Source organism: Rhagoletis zephyria, unplaced genomic scaffold (genome assembly GCF_001687245.7).
Source record: "Rhagoletis zephyria isolate East Lansing unplaced genomic scaffold, Rhagoletis_zephyria_1.1 Rzeph_scaffold_02428, whole genome shotgun sequence".
Taxonomy (NCBI): Eukaryota; Metazoa; Arthropoda; class Insecta; order Diptera; family Tephritidae; genus Rhagoletis; species Rhagoletis zephyria.
Window position 1 is genome coordinate 56,685 of NW_016159512.1, and position 16,716 is coordinate 73,400.

Here is a 16,716-nt window from a genome sequence, read left to right on the forward strand (position 1 = left end):
TCAATTTTGAGTGAATAATCTTCAGTAGTTACTAAAATATCGCAGTTTTCGTATTTCCGAAAATTACCGTTATATGGGATGTGGGCGTGGTTATTGTCCGATTTTTTAAATTTTCGGCCATTTACTATGCTGTATCAAGGCCAACAACTGTGCCAAGTTTGGAAGAAATTGGTGCAGCGGTTACCAAGATATACACATGAGTGGGCGTGGCTACGCCCATTTTCTAAAAATTTATAATACTCTTATTTTTCGTCTAAAAGTTATTGTAAATATCAATTTTGAGTGAATTATCTTCAGTAGTCACTAAAATATCGCAGTTTTCGTATTTCTGGAAATTACCGTTATATAGGAAGTGGACGTGGTTACATTCCGATTTCGCCCATTTTCAATACCAACCTACCTTTGGCTTAATCGATTATTTTTACCAAATTTCGTTGAGATATCTCAATTTTTGCTCGAGTTATCGTGTACACGGACAGACGGACAGACGGACGGACGGACAGACATGGCTTAATCGATTTCTTTTTTCATCCTGATCATTTATGTATACATTTGTCTATATCTATCTCGATTCGTTTTGGCTGTTACAAACAACCGTTATGTGAACAAAATTAATATACCCTTGTGCACAAGTGCGCTCGGGTATAAAAATGTTTCTCCATAAGGATCCAAACGAAAGGGGTTTAAGAAAATAGTATTTTGAAAATGTTTTGAATAGGGTTGCCACCTGTTTTTAAACTCGAATTTAGTTAAAAACAAGTTATATACAGTATTAAAATACGGTTGTTAAACGAAAGAGTGCTAAGAAATATTTAGTTTGAACACATGAAGAGAGTTGCCAGCTGTTGAAAATTTTAAAATCAAATGAATTATAAAGTTAAATAAATTATTAAAAGAGGGTATTCAATCGTTTATGAGTTTGGAAAGAATTTATATCTGACCTGTATTTAGGAGAGTTGCCAGGTGATAAAAAAAATTTAACTAAATTTAATTCATCAGTTAATTGAATTATGTATAACAGTATCAGACGGAAGAGGTTTAAAAAGATCTCTAGTTTGAAAATACTTTCGCAGAGGGTTGCCTTCTGTTTGAAAAGTCTAATTTATACACAATTTTAATGAAATATTAAAATATGAGTGTCAAAATAAAGTTTTAAAAAACTTTAGTTTGAAAATATTTTTTGTTAGAATTGCCATCTATTCAATTTTTATTTTGAGCGCCAAGTTCCGTAATTGTGTCATCAGCCGTCTCGGCGATGTCAATTGGCCCCCCTCGCAGCCGCGATTTCACGCCGTTATGCCAAGTATGCATAACAGAGCCTTTAGACTTTTTTTGTGACATGCCGTGAAGGATCGATATTAGTTATGCGATTAATCTATTAACGATTCAGGCCCTTAAGGCGTATGTCGGGCTTGGAAAGGACATGGTTGACAGGATGCGCTACTGCGAAGCTAGTCACATGATGAAATCGTGTTCCATAACTAATGGGAATAATTGTTCTTTCGAGTAAACCCATAATATCAGAAAAAAGTTGGTTAGAGTTAATTTTTTTTATTCATGATTTTATTGGTTAGGTTATCAGATCTTTTATGTGCTGGTCATCAGATCATCCTTGTTTTTTTGAATATAGACTTAACTATATTCGGAAATTTATATACATACTTGATAAATTCACAAAAAAAACACAAAGGCTGCGTTTCTTTATACATTCCGGATAATCCCATTTCACAGCCGGAATAAACAGAATGCGTTTGAAATATACGTCAACATATCATCAGGAACGTTCTAAAGAATAAATAAACAAAAAAGTTTATTCCAAACATACCGAATAAAGAAATGCAGCCAAAATTTCATAAAAATATAATCTTACAATGAATATTTTTTAATTATAAACTTACATTTCAGAAAACTCCATTCAGTGCTATAATTACGATTTGATTTTTTTTTCAGTTAATAGAAACACAAACGTTAATTATGTACTTAACTATTGATATTATACTTAGGGCCGGTTGTTCAATGTCTGATTAGCACTAATCGAAGGTAGAAGCGCCGGTTTAATACAACATGTTATATGCATGATGTCGAAAACGTCGATAACGATGTTTAACCGGCAAGTAGTGATAACCAGACATTGAAAAACCGGCCCGCCCTTAACCTACATTTTGTTCATAAATAACACCTAATTACGAAAAACTGTTTCTAATCATGAAGCGAAATTCCCCACAGTAAGTGTTGCAGTAAGTGTTGAACGTCGATAGTGCTGTTTTACTGGTAGGTAGTGATAAGCAGACCTTGAACAACCGGCTCTTAGACCGCTGATTTTTAATTTGCATGGTTAACCTCGCATTTCACCTACTGCATATGTCAAGCAAATCCACATCCCTTTTATTTATTTAAAATATTTTTATTTAGGGGTATTAATATGTTGCTTTCACTTTACTATTTAATTGTCTTTATATTCCATCTCCTCCATGACGACTTTCATCATATTCATACGTGTTTGCAATTTTCGATCCAAATTCACACGCCGCAAGTATGGCAAAAGACTGATCACAAAATGGTAGTCATCATCTTTTTGTTGCATGTCTCGCTTAGCTTTTATTTTCTTATTCTTCTTTTTCTTTAAGTATTTAATACAGCTGCCTTCATTCTCTATTTGACCCTCTTTTACTTCTACATCCACAGGTGAACGTTTACACTGTTCGATTCTTTCACTGGCCTGACTTGTTGATGCCTCTGGGCTGTCTTTAGCCTGTTTACCATCACAATTTTCTGTTTGGTTTTCTATTTTAAAATGATATAGACAATTAGCTTAAAATAATTGTTGATATTTATTGTGGTTAAATAATTACCTTTGTAGCATTTTGGCATTTCGCAATCGTTTGTTAAATCTACTTCTTCAGGTCCGTAAGTAGATGTTTCCTTGGCTTCTCCATTCTTTTTGGGATGCGATTCTCCATGGTCTATATTTATGGCACACTGTTGTTGTTGTTGTTGCTGTTGTTGTTGTTGTTGTAGCGGCTCGTCTCCTTCGCTTGCATTACGTTTAATTTTTTCAATTTCATCGCATTCCTCATTTTCCACACGGCACCGCTTTCTTGGCATAGGAGTACTATTGGTAGGCGGAATATGAATCATGTTGTTGTTGTTGCTGTTGCTGTTGCTGCTGATGCTGTTGTTGGTATTGTTGTTGTTTTGGCTAAGAATCATAATTTGGTGCGGCGTTACACTTATCATTTCTTCCAACCCCTGGGTTGTTGACTTAAATTAAGTATAGAAAAGTTAAACGAAAATGTTACTTTAGGCAGTTAGCAGGCTGCGAAGTTAAGTAAAGAAAAAATATAAAGTAATTAAAGCCATTCTAAGAGGCCTACGCAAAAAGGGCTGAAAAAAGTGCTTCCTTGCATGCCTTCTAGAAAGGCTTATCAATTTACAATTTATGCGAATGCATAAATTTATATTATTTAGCATTACAAATATCTGTTACATACAACATATATTTGTTATAAACCTTAAGCAAATACTTCAAAGATGTATGATTTTTATAAATTAAAGAAGAAACCTTAAAAGAACTCCTCCTAAAGGCCTTCTGAAGTACGGCCTATAAAGGCCCTTCTGGAAGGCCTTCCATGGGTAGCGAAAGAAGAAGCCCTACAAATTGTGTCACTCCATACAAAAGGAAATGCGAAAGGGGTGTAGAGTGGAAGGCCTCTTGACTCTCAGGAAGGCCTTTAGGAAGGATTTTTAACTGCTGAAATTATCTACTGGGAACCAACTAATTTCCAAATTCGTATGGAACCGTCCTTGTGGTACTACCTTTCCTATAAAAGAATAATGGAAAATGGTTGAAGTGTTTCAAAGTTATCCCGTAGCACACATAAAAAAATTTACTACGTATTGATAACCTCCTACTTTTTTAAGTCGGTTAAAAATAAAAAAAAATAAAACTTTGCGTTCCCCAACACGCCAGAAGTTACAAGAATTTACCAGAAAGCGTGACAGTTCTCTTGCCAGCAACAATTTGCAGTAACGAAAGAAATGACTGCGACACATGGTTGCATTTTCGTCGACGATATTTTGTATAAACAAGTTCGTTAAATTTAAAAAAGTATAAACATGGGCGATTTTTTATGAAAAATTTAAGTAAATACTTTTTAATATAATTAATTAGGTTAATTCCAATGATTTGAAATTCACTCGGCTGAAAAAAATGTTATGTAATCGGAATGCAATCGCAACCAAAGTCGATTTAGAAAACCCAACAGTTAGTACGATAAAGAAATTAGAACATACATATTGTTGGCTTAGTGCGCAAACGTGCTAAGTTCATTTTTTTTTTTTTAATTTTTCAGGAGGGACAAAAACCGTCTAACTTATTTTGTTGTTAATATTTTCCTAATCTGTAAATGCAGTTTTCTCCCTTAGTTCGTCTTGTTTTAGTACCAATAATCGGCTAATTTCAATATAAAGCTGTTGCAGACTTATAGGCTCTTTTGGGACTCACCACATTTTCTCTTTATGATTTTGTTCCTTTAATGTGGACTTTGCACATTTTCTGTCAACCTGTTTTTCATTATTTTTTATTGTTAAAATATTTAGTTGTTTATTTTAAATATATTATAATTAGTGTTGGGAAGTAGCGAGTACTTTTGAGGATCGAGTTCTCTAGTATCGATACTTTTAAGGATCGGGTATTTTTCAGAGTACTGAGTATTTTCTTCAAATATACACATGTTGGTAACATTTCAATACTTAGTGTAGAAATCTCACAAGCTGGCAGTATTTCATTTAAATTAATATATGAACCCCAATTACGTCAAATGGCTAACTGTACTGGGTACAAGTATTGTACTTGAAAATTATTGAAACTGCAAAATGAGTAATTTTCAATAATTTGCATCCAATATTTACTGAAATATCGAAGTTCTTGTATTTTTCGAAAATACCTTTATATGGGATGTGGGCGTGGTTACAGTCTGATTTCGCCTTGGATAAAGGGTAACCTACATTTTAAACAGACGTCCCAGTAGATAATTTCAGGAGTTAAAAGCCCTTCCGAAAGGCCTTCCTGAGAGTTAAGAGGCCTTCCACTCTACATTCGTTTCTCCTTTCTTTTTTATATGGAGTGGCACAAATTGAAGGGCTTCTCCTTTCGCTACCCATGGAAGGCCTTCCAGAAGGGCTTTTATAGGACGTACTTCACAAGGCCTTTTGAAGGAGTTCTTTTAAAGTTTCTTCTTTAATTTATAAAAATCATACATCTTTAAAGTATTTGCATAAGGTTTATATCAAATATGTGTTATTGCCACTTAAAATATTTATTAAAATTCGTTTGTAATGCCAAATAATACAAATTTATGCATTCGTGTAAATTGTAATTGGATAAGCCCTTCTACATAGAAGGCATGCAAGGAAGCACTTTTTTCAGCCCTTCTTAAGTAGGCCTCACAGAATGGCTTTACTTAAGAAGGCCTACCTAAATTATCTTCTGGGACGTGTTTATATTTTTTTCTTGACTTATTGGACAATTTTTGTTTTTGACAGTTTTATCAGTTTTCAAGAACAGTTGAGGAACGAAAAGGTATTTCGCACAATTTAAAAAAAAAGAGTATATATATATATTTTAGAAAAGGGACAGTAATTATTTTTCTCTGTTCATGGGTAGTAAAAACAGAAAACCTTTGTCTTTAATATTTTTCTCTTACCCTTGTATCATTGTCAAATGTAACATTTTTTGCCTCCATCTCTTCTTCTAAATCTATTTCAGTTTTAATCCATTCTTCAATACTGCAAGAATCGGCCTCTTCTTGCTCAGCTGCGTTACATAATTGGACCTCGTCCACGTCAATTTTTTGAAAGTCTTTGTCGCTATTAGAGACTAAAAGAAATCATTTATAAGAAAACATTTTACTAACGTAGTAAAAATACTGTAAGTACCTGCGGTCTGTAAATTTTTCAAAAAATCTTGTTTTTGTTTTTGCTTCAAATACGTTTTAGTTTCCACATCCGATTCTGAATCAGAAGACGCTTTGTTGTTGTTTTTAACAATATTACTTTCTCGTAGAAAAGACATGTCATTGTAAAATTTCCATTGCGGCTTTATGCCATATACAATTTCGCGCTTCAAATTGTAACGGTATTGGTGTAGCAAATTTGCCCAATTCTTCTGAACATCATCTGTAGGAGAAATTAAGAGTTGTTTTTTTTCACATACATACATACATAGATAGCGAGGGCGAAACAAACAACACATCCTGTAAATTCGAACCACCGTAGCTTATGCTTTTCCCTGCCCGCTATTTTTCTTAGTTTTACATTCAAGATGCCGTCCTCTACGGAACAACTCAAAATTCTCGCCTCGTTCACGTACACATATGTATTTATAATACCTGCAGTAATATCTTCCCAGCTTTTTTTTTACTAAATCCCGAAGAAAATTGGAAAAAGTGGGTCACGTAGTATGGGTACGTTCCCCTATCTGTGATCAGTTGTTTGACTTGACTTTCAAGTTGTCTCACGACTTGAAAGGAAAAATATATATCAAGTCGACGTTCAAGTTTTGTAAGTGCGAGTGTGTTAAGAAAAAGTGTGAGTGTATTGCAACTTGCCTTTAAGTTATTGCAACCGAACCGGTTCTTAACCGAATTGTAGCTTTTTCCGGGCTTCGAATCAAACCACGAACCGAACTATTTTTATTTTGAAATACTAAAACCAAACCAAAACCCACTCCCAAAAAATCGTTCGGTTCGGTTCAAAATCCACTAAAGCATTTTCCAAGTTTTTTTACACACAACTTTGTGTAAAAATGCAAACATTTTTGTGTTTAATGGCATCTCTTTGAGTTATAATTTTGTCCATTTAAAAAAGCATTAAATATTTTTACATACATACATATATAGAAACAAAAATATCACCGTCAGCAAAAAAAAATAAATAAAAAATTCGTGCGAATTTTAAGATATGTAATTCAAACTTGCACTTATCATATTACATTAAAGTTGAATGAGGTGTTTTGTCCTGGTTAAAAAGTTTTAAACTATAATGAAATTTTGTTGAAGTTTGCAGATTTTTTCTAATTTTCGTACAAAGTTTGAAAATTGGATTTACTATATCGACTGCTGATTGGAAGATAGACCTATCTCGGCATCCAGTTCGGAAATCGCCTTATCAAAAATTTTCGGAGCTTGCGCTTAAGCTTGCAGATGGCACCTATGTACGCCAACAGTAGGGCGAAGAGGGCAACCGCCTTTATGCTAGCACACTTTCCGGGGGCGGAGTTGGACGTCCAGCGCACTAGGCCGCGACCATCTGATTGGAGACTGGCGAGAAGTATATTCACTCAGGCTTCAGTCAGATGGCCGCTAGGCTCGTTTGAGCGCTACAAGGCTCCAGGGGTAGATGACATCCGGCCGGTGATGTTACAGCAGGGCAGTGAGAGTGTAATACCGCATCTTGTGGCCATAATGAGAAGCAGTCTTGCGGAAGCATATGTCCCACAGAATCATAATCCTAAGTGAGAGCCAGGCAGCAATCCGCGCCTTCACATCCTATAAGGTCAAATCATCACTGGTCCTGGAGTGCATTGACCATCGGGTCAAGGTGCAGGAATGGTATTTTCAGGGATAGTAGTCCAGAGTTCCAGCTTTAATTTAAGCCTAAGTGGAAGGTTCTATCAGCTTCTATCTGCTTCTCAAATATTGCAAAAAACGCCATTATTTACACTTTGACCACGTTTTTCTTAAAATCTGGAGCTGATGGAAACTTTATACTTATGGATTCGTAATCAGCACAAGAAAGAATATATTTAAAAAAACAGCTTAAACAATTGCCGCATCAAAATCAGTGTTGCCCTATGTAATACTTCATTAATGGGTTTGAAAATGAAAACATTAAACTAACATATTATTTTATTACTATACTTATTTTGGTTTATTTTGGCTTAATCGGATTTTTTGCTTAGGCAGGGTTCTTACTTGCTTTCCCGAACTTTTCTGCCAATTCCTTCCAGACTTGTTGTTTCAACGCCTTTTGATTATTGAACTTATTTTTCTTATCCCATAGTAAGTGATTTTCATGAACTGCTTTTATTAGTGCCGCCCGATATTTGTCATATATATCATCGAAACTCATTTTCTGTATTTTGTTGAAATATCTGAATAACTAAATGTATGAAGCAAGATATTCCTACACTACACAGAAATATGCAAACACAAACAGTTAGGAATGGAAAAATATCGACGATACTATCGATATATCGATGGTTTGTGTTTTCAGAAAATACTATCCATATTTTAAAACTATCGATACTATCGGCTGTATTGTAACTGCCCGTCTCCATAGACAAACGTTTTTGCCTACCAACCGTCATTTTTATTGCTTGATGAAAATTTAATCGGAGGCATTTTTTTTTATTTTGATAACAGCATTTGTAAGGTGGATATTTTTGCCGGATTTCATCATTTAAAAAATTGAAAAATATGCTATTTCACACCCAAGCAAATAATAATAAATATTTTAATAGAAAACAGCTCAATTTTTGCTTTTATATTGAAATATCAATAATGTTGTCTCCACGAAGCCATTGCGCAAATGCAAATGCAGCTGTCAATAAAAAAGCTGATAATTATCGCTTGCCAAGAGCAATATGCGGTATCCATGGGCAAAACTTTGCCTGATAAAATTATCAAGATAAAAACTATGTCTGTGGAGACAGCAAGTAAGAGCAATTAGTAAGTTGTCTCGAGTATAAATGTGAGCAACGATTTGGTAGCTCCAAAAAAGCCAGAAATTAAAAACTAATAACCTCATTCTTAAAAAATTAAGTAGTTATAAAGTGTAAAACTGCTAAATGTATGAAAACGTCACTTTATAAAGTTCTTTAAACCTACTATATTTTTTTATGAATAAGGCCATACGTCTTTATTTAAACGCATTTTCCCAGCAAAAAAAATTTTAAATTTTGTAATAAATCTGAAACAATTTGTGTAGTGCTTTTTCGTCGCTCGTGGCCGGACACTTTTTGTTACGTTAATTTTAAGCAACAAAAATGTGTTGAACACTCTTTGTTCGAATCAATTTGATTTTGATTTTCTATCCGAACGATTTGATGTTTCGGTTTGCCGCGTTCTCCTTTATATACGTTTGCAGCGAATCTCATGTATTATTTGCCCTCAAAATCATATGTTGGCAACAACAACATCAGCTGTTTTTTGCAGAACAAAATAAAATGTGCCGAACTGAGCGGTGAACGCGTTTTAAAAAAAAAATGTAATTTTTCTTATAAATTAAATATAGCCGATAATAACGATCAATACTATCGATAGTTTTCCACCTCTACAATCAATAACTGACCATAGGGATGAAACGGTACGAAAAAATACTCGATACTTTTCGTTCGATACCAAGTATTTTTAGTGTCAATACTTTTGAACCAAGTACTAATTATTACTATTAAGCGAAGCGCACATTGGCGCGATTCTGTCGTTGCGAATCCGCAAGCCCAAAAATTACAACAATGCTACCCATACATTTTAATGCGCTAGCGCACACTTGCACGATTCCGTCGCTGCGAATTTTTCGAACATTCAATGTTCTTCTCTATTGACGCGTTCGAAACGCGGCTGGCAGCGTTTTGAAGGCGTCAAAGAAGAAGAAGAAAGGTGTCACAGCAATAAAGGCAAAGAAAAAAAAACTTGTAATGTAAAAAACTAATAAAAACGTTCGTAATAATAGTATTTTGTACGATTTGGGCACGCCGAGTGCGAAAATACACGAAATAAAGGGAAAATTGAGTGAAATGTACATCGGAAATCGACGCGAAAAAATCGCTCAAGCGTGCGCACGTTTGCGGATTCGAAGTTAACAGCCGAATTCGCAACGTATTCGCAACGATGGAATCGCGCTAATGTGCGCTTCGCTTTACTCTTATTGAATCATGCACTACTACTAATTTGTTCATGGGCTGAAGGCACCGGCTGTTTGTGTTTTCGTTGACATTTATTTCATCCGTTATTTAAGCTGATGCCACATAAAACTTTTGCTTCGCTTTACGTGACAGATTCGCTTTGACAGATAAGATGAATTGTATGAAAATGCACAAAGCATGCCACATAAATCGTTGAAGCTGCAGCGCGAAGCGAAAAGATGGCCAACTCCCATCTTTTTGCGCGCTTTGACAATCAGCCGGTTTAATATTTATTTTGTTTCGTCCAAATTCGGGTTTTCATGCAGAAACATAAAACTTAATTACATTGCTGATAATTTTAAAGCAAAATATATAAAATCCACAGCAACTTTTACGAGTAAAACAGCGGTACAAAATTGCTTTCTTGGCGTTCATTGTGGCATACCTTTTGCGTGTGGCGCTTTGCTGGCGAAGTTATAAATGTCACGCAAAGCTACAAAGTTTTATCTGGCTACGAAAAAACAAAAACAAAATCGTTTTCTTTCATTTTCTTATGAGCTGTGTTTCCTTGGGCAATGATCGGGATCCGGATAAAGAATTTGCACACAAATTTTTTCTGGCGAAACTTAGGATAAGGCAAAATATATTTTTCAGCTCCAAAATTTTTCAAAAGGAGTAATCATTTATTTATTTCTGATTCCACTGGGCAGTTCATTATTTTTGTGTACATAAAAACATATACATACATAAATATTTATGTATTCCTAAATATATTTCCAATGTAATCTTTCTTTATTCAAGCAATATTATACAAAAGCAAGCACATATATACCAGTACATATGTATGGATGGAGTTATTTGAAATTACTTCAATGATGAATAAAAATTTATTCATCATTCGCAAGTGCTTGAATGAAGAATAAAAATTTATTCGTCATTCAAAATTTTTTTTATTCAATTATTAATTTTCCCGATTACGCCAATCCCCGATATATACCAGTATATATGTATGTATGTATGTATGTAAGAGTAAAAATTCTAAAACATTTACAAATTCAAGTACAATGCTAACGTTTTTGTTTAACGTTTTGTCGGATGCAAAATTAATTTAATTCCTAGCGTGTCACTATTTGCTTTATATGTATGTACGTAAATAAGTCAATAAACCTACTTCATATATAAAATTTAAATATGATAGTCCAAATTAAATAGCCAACTCCAGCATCTAAAAATTTGTTTGTCCTCTCGCCTGTAGCCTCTCTTTTAAATTAAAATTCTGCATACTGCATTTGAACATCATAAAAAATTTACGCAAAGGGTCTTTTTTTACTAAACCAATGCCTTTTGTATGACGTGGTGTGAGAATCAATTCAATTGCCGCAGAATCGCTTAATACGTTTAGAATTAAGGTGGCATTTAACTGTACAGCAAATGCTGCATTCTGACGACGTTCTTCGGCAAATTTTCTTGTTTGCTCCAACTGCAATTCCATGAAAGTTTTATTGTTAAAACGTTGATGTAAACGCCCTGTCCACTGATCAACAGAGCCACTTAGCAGCCAAGTGTGTGTGCGATCAGTATTTTCTAATCGCTGATGTTTATCGCGATGTGTGGGCGTAGCTGATTGCATGTCTAGGCAGTAAATATCCGTTATGATTTCTGGTATGGCTTCGAGGTAGTACTGAACCCATAATTCGTGTAGTGTTTTTGAATTATTTGCATTATCAAGCATGGCAATGACACGCAATTCAGTGCGTGACGGGCTAAAACGATAGCTCAATTCGTTGGGTAAATTATTACTACTTACGATACCAGTTGTATTGGTGGCAATGATTTCTGAAGTCTTCTGGTTTATGTTCTTCACAGCACTTGTGGGATTCACCCCTGCTGTGCGTGCAATATTCTCTATAATGCCGTAAAGTAGCGCCTCGTATCGTTGAGCATCAGTGGATATGTTGTGGTCCTGATAAACGCTACAAGCATGATTCATGCAATTGCGAAAATATTCCAAATTAGGTGGAGCGATCGATTTACCAACATTGTGATTTAGTGAGAAAGGATCTTGTACACAAACGCAACGTTCCGTCTTGAAAATAGAACACCATAATCGTTATATACATTTTAAAAAGCATTTGCGTTAAAATTTCTTACCTGGAACGGCTCTACTGGCTTGCCATTTAATATGGTCATGACGCGTAGCTGATTATGATAAGCTGGATAATCAAATGTACCATCCTTAAATTTTTCAAGCGGAACCGCTTCTCCTAGATAAGGAGCTATTAAGGATTTTTCAAACTCAAAACTGCGATAATAATTGAAAAAGCCTTTGATTAGTTTTGAGGTGGTCAATTCACGTGGCAGTGTTGGAATAATATTTAAATCGTAGGAGTAATTAACACCAACCACCATGCGGTCAGGGACATTTTCTTGTAGCTTCTTAATCGACGGCAGCAAAGCCGGTGCTTGCTGTAAATAAAATATAACCAGGGTAATTAAGCAGTAGCTGGTCATATTTCCACGTCCAATCAACTGCAACTGCTTAGCCCACACTTTCAGAAAAATCATTAATTCATGGAATCGCGTATCAAATTGTAAGAGATCGCGCAGAAAGTTTGTGTTATGCACACTACTGGGGCAAGATAAATTTATGTCCAGACTAAATCCAGTAGGTGTGTGCTTACATTTGATAATTGGTACACGGGCCTGTCGTATAGCAAATACATCACTGAAACAGTTGCTACGATGTAAAATATTGTTGATACGATTGAAGATGCTACGTTGCGAGGGGCTCTTATGACTCCAGTTGGTCGAGTGTTCTGTTTGAATGCCGTCTGCATGCTCAATGTAGAGGTCTATATCGCTGTCTGAAAGTGTAATGGTTTGAAAGTCTGCAAGCATATCGCATATTTTTTTTTATTCTTACCACGCAATGCTAATGCGCTAGCAAACGAGCCGAAAGGATAAATGTTTAAAGCTCTTAATGACTGCAGCTCTTTTTTCAAACAAGCGTTTATGCGCTCATATACCAGCTCAAGGTTTTCATCATTCATGCGATGAAATTTAAAAATACTTGAAAGTTCTTGACCCGGTTCACACTTTCGAAGTGCATCTCTTAATCTGGCGTGCTGATCATCAGATTTAAGATTGTTGAGTACGGCGTTGACTTTATTGCGCAGGGACTTCTGGGGTCGGTTTACTTTTTTGGTGCCGTGCTGTAAAAGCTCATGCTTCAAGCACTCTTTCAGATTATCAAATGTTTGAGAACAAACGGTACAATTAATGGTTTTTGTATTAACTTCGACTCCATCCTCTTTTTCATTGCTGGGATTATTGCTGCCATTATCGTTTATGCATGCAGGATCCGAGTTTGCTGATATTGACGGCAAACGCGCCATCTGCAAAGTTGAATAAATGATAACTTTAATGTTCACATGAATTTATTCAAAAACAAAGCAATATTCTATTGTATAATACAATAACTTTAAGATAAATTTAAAGACTAAAATTGTAATTTTTTTCCAGTGCGTCGGTCAACAACTTGGCGGAAGTACTCTTTTGGTATATGACCGTTGCTGCCCGCACACAGTATGACATTGTTAGAGGACCGATATATTTCCATCCCACCAATCTCCATGGCTTTTTGCACATCTAAATAAACGAGCAACTCGCAATCACTGCGAAAGCCACTTTGTGGACTACTCTGATACGCTGTCTTGGCGATGTCATCGAACATGGCAAAGTGTACATGTAAACGCCCCATCGGGCGCAGCCCTTCTTCAATTATTCGTGGCCAATGCCGATAGTACGTGCCATGTACAGCTAATTTCACTTCATCGGCTTTGTGAATACGCTGCAAACAATGAGAGTCTTCTACTTCCACTATTGAGTGACCTTGGTTCGCACGTATCTCATAAGCACCACATTGATTTTGACGCAGAGTATAGCGCTGCTTTTTATCTTTAGAGACGATTTCTTTCAATCGTTCTAAACTTAAATCATGTCCATATTTTGGATGTTTGAGGATTGTGTCAACAACAACAAAGCCATCTGGTTGTATAGGCATGCCTTCTCGAGCAGCTCCATGACGCAGTAACCACGATAGGCGCTTACTCAATTGCAAATCGCTCGTCATCTGGAATTTGTATACCAGCCGATAATCCCTAACCTTAACTTACATTTACTGTCTTTAATTTTTTATATGAACTTTTTTCGCAAAATTTGCAGACGATTTTCGGATGTTTGCATGTGAACTCGAATTGTTTGTAATTATAAAATGAAATAAAAAAACAACGTGACGCGAACGCAAAAGGGCTGCCAACATTTCTCAATTACACAACTAAAATCCAGCCATGCACCAAAAATGCAACATCACGAGAGAAGGAGAGTAGCCCGCTTATAATCGCATTTTTGCTTGCATTTGTTCGTTTGTTTACATTTGTTCGTCGTTTACTGCAAATTTCTTCATTTTCGCTTGTGACAACGTGTGTACACATAACATGCGTCGACATAATTTATAGAATAATTTGCACAATAAAAGCGATTATTCATGCGCTCAACAATAACGCAGTTTTCATTGTTTACTTCTTACAACAAAGATTTCGCCGAGATTTAAAAAGCTAGAAACCCTACAAGAACTAACACATTTGCAAATTGTGCGTTGGTTCAAAAGAGACCATTAAATAAGGCCATAAATTTGAGGAAGACGGAAAATCACATGTACACAAATCGTCGCCTGGGTAAAAGATTGTCGTAAGCGCAATTTTGACGATTTTTAGTTATATATGCAGTTATATATTTTGAAATAAGGTCTTTCGATTGGTGTTATCAGTTTTTAGATATCTCCTTTAGTTTTCGAGATATTGACTGCAATTTTTTCGATAATTTAGTAAAAATTTAGCTAGTGATGCAATTTAAACTAATCATTAATAAAACTAAGCAATCACCCTCATTGCGAGAGTCGTGTCGAATGCAAGCCGTTTTTCGAGAGTCGAATCGTATCGAAAATTTCACGTCATTGTCTAAAATTTCCACTCGACTAGTGTATTAAAACGGAAAAACTTGGCAGCACTGTATAGTTTTCGACAAATTTCGTCGTTTACTTTTTTCAGCACGACAGTAAACAATGCCAATGTTGTCGAGTCGTACAATTTAGCCTAATTTACGACTTACGCAATGAGGCTGAATATCTTAAAAATGGCGTTCTCTTTTTTTGGATATCTCCTTTAGTTTCCGAGATATTGAGTAAAAAGATCGTTAATTTAGTAGAAATTTTGATCATATTTTGTCGTATTGTAGGGATCTTATTTCTTTCTTTCTCGCGTGATCCTGTGTCTTTCGTTCATGACTAAAATATCACGACATAGCCAAAAAAGGTTGCGCATTCCGCAAATAATTGCAGAAAATTGTTTATTACTTATTTTATACGCCTAGTTACGTTTCATCCACCAAAGTCGTTTGATAAAGTTTGTGTTGTTGTTGTAGTATCATGCAAGTTCCCCAAAGAGTTTTTGGCGAGTGTTGCTGGAGTTACAGTCCTTGGCTAAATATAAATCTGGGTCGTTCCGGTTACGTAGACCCGACTGCCGGGGGAGCGCATTTGATAAATTGATAAACTTTGGTTAAATAGATTTCCATACAAAGTTTAACAGTTCATTTATTAAAATGATAAATTTATCACTTTCTCAAGTTTATCAAGAGTTTATCACTTTTGATGAAGACCCCTATTGTAATTGCAACGAGTGTGAGTAACAGGGGCCACGACATGCGGGTCCACGTAATCGGAACGACCCATATTTGAATCTGGCCAGGGACTGCCACTCCGGCAACACATCCCAAAAACTCTTTGGGGAATTTGTATGCTGTAACAACAACAACAACAGGGGAGTGCCTTCCCTTTTGCTCTATTAGGATGAAAAGATAAGACACGCCCCAAGGCGTATTCAATAAAATACGCCTTAAATTTAATTAAGTTAAATACGCCTTGACACGCCCCAGTTACTCACATTCTCTACAATTATAACGACTTGTCCCTTCTTATTCAGCCTTATCATGACATTCATTTCCCCCAACTGGTTCAATTTTCACTTTTGGTTTCCATGGTTTTACTATGGGAATTTTTTTTCAGGTGAAACTAAGGATAAAGCAGATTATCAACGTTATTTGACTATAGTAAAAAGTTTTTTCACCAAAAACACAGTGTTCTGTGGGGAAAGCTGGTGAATAATATTGTTACGATTATCCTCGAAACCTTTAAGCTGATGCCAGATAAAACTTTGTAGCTTTGCGTGACATTTATAAATTTGCCAGCAAAGCGCCAGACGCAAAAGGTATGCCACAATGAACGCCAAGAAATCAATTTTGCACTGCTTTTTTACTCGTCAAAATTGCTGTGGATTTAAGATATTTTGCTTTAAAATTATCAGCAATGTAATTGAGTTTTATGTTTCAGCATGAATACTCGAATTTGGACGAAACAAAATAAATATTAAACCGGCTGATTGTCAAAGCGCGCAAAAAGATGGGAGTTGGCCATCTTTTCGCTTCGCGCTGCAGCTTCAATGATCTATGTGGCATGCTTTGTGCATTTTCATACAATTCATCTTAGCTGTCAAAGCGAATCTGTCACGTAAAGCGAAGCAAACTTGAATTGATATGAAAAGTAATATATGTATGTATGTATGTGGGTATATGAATAACGACCGCTTAAAATCGATTCCAAAGTTCTACTTTCGCTGTAGAAATTTTAGGTCTACGTTATGTAGTTTGACTATTGTCAATTAAATCGAATGCTTTGTATTGCATGCGCTCCACGT

General features: G+C 35.6%; 2 protein-coding genes across 5 annotated transcripts in view; both read right to left on the reverse strand.

Moving 5' to 3' along the window:
- The window catches only part of LOC108366875 (uncharacterized), a 23,828-nt gene extending 15,602 nt beyond the window's left edge, over positions 1 to 8,226 (reverse strand). For 2 of the 4 annotated variants that reach the window (XM_017621355.1, XM_017621353.1), the window contains exons 1-5: positions 7,974 to 8,226; positions 5,938 to 6,177; positions 5,706 to 5,878; positions 3,202 to 3,261; positions 3,052 to 3,159 (exon numbers count right to left, since the gene is read on the reverse strand). In XM_017621355.1, coding sequence (XP_017476844.1) covers positions 3,052 to 3,159; positions 3,202 to 3,261; positions 5,706 to 5,878; positions 5,938 to 6,177; positions 7,974 to 8,130 — 738 coding nt within the window. In that variant the 5' untranslated portion in view covers positions 8,131 to 8,226. The remainder of the gene's footprint in view (positions 1 to 3,051; positions 3,160 to 3,201; positions 3,262 to 5,705; positions 5,879 to 5,937; positions 6,178 to 7,973) is intronic. The other 2 variants (XM_017621354.1, XM_017621356.1) reach the window with 2 other exon arrangements.
- A 2,322-nt stretch (positions 8,227 to 10,548) lies between these two features.
- Positions 10,549 to 14,549, reverse strand: mkg-p (monkey king protein). The gene is made up of 5 exons (XM_017621352.1): positions 14,396 to 14,549; positions 14,080 to 14,240; positions 12,828 to 13,299; positions 12,056 to 12,768; positions 10,549 to 11,990 (listed from the first exon to the last, which is right to left on the reverse strand). The coding sequence occupies exons 3-5, from the start codon at positions 13,297 to 13,299 to the stop codon at positions 11,130 to 11,132; spliced, it is 2,046 nt and encodes a 681-aa protein (XP_017476841.1). The 5' UTR covers positions 14,080 to 14,240; positions 14,396 to 14,549; the 3' UTR covers positions 10,549 to 11,129.
- Between the last annotated feature and the right edge of the window lie 2,167 nt (positions 14,550 to 16,716).

What these genes read in the sequence shown, in the direction of transcription:
- mkg-p (XM_017621352.1), bottom strand. Translation starts at nt 13,299, where the DNA reads ATGGCGCGTTTGCCGTCAATATCAGCAAACTCGGATCCTGCATGCATA. An exon ending in TAGCGCATTAGCATTGCGTG is followed by an intron (nt 12,769 to 12,827) that starts GTAAGAATAAAA and finishes TTACACTTTCAG; the next exon opens with ACAGCGATATAGACCTCTAC. An exon ending in AGCCAGTAGAGCCGTTCCAG is followed by an intron (nt 11,991 to 12,055) that starts GTAAGAAATTTT and finishes TCTATTTTCAAG; the next exon opens with ACGGAACGTTGCGTTTGTGT.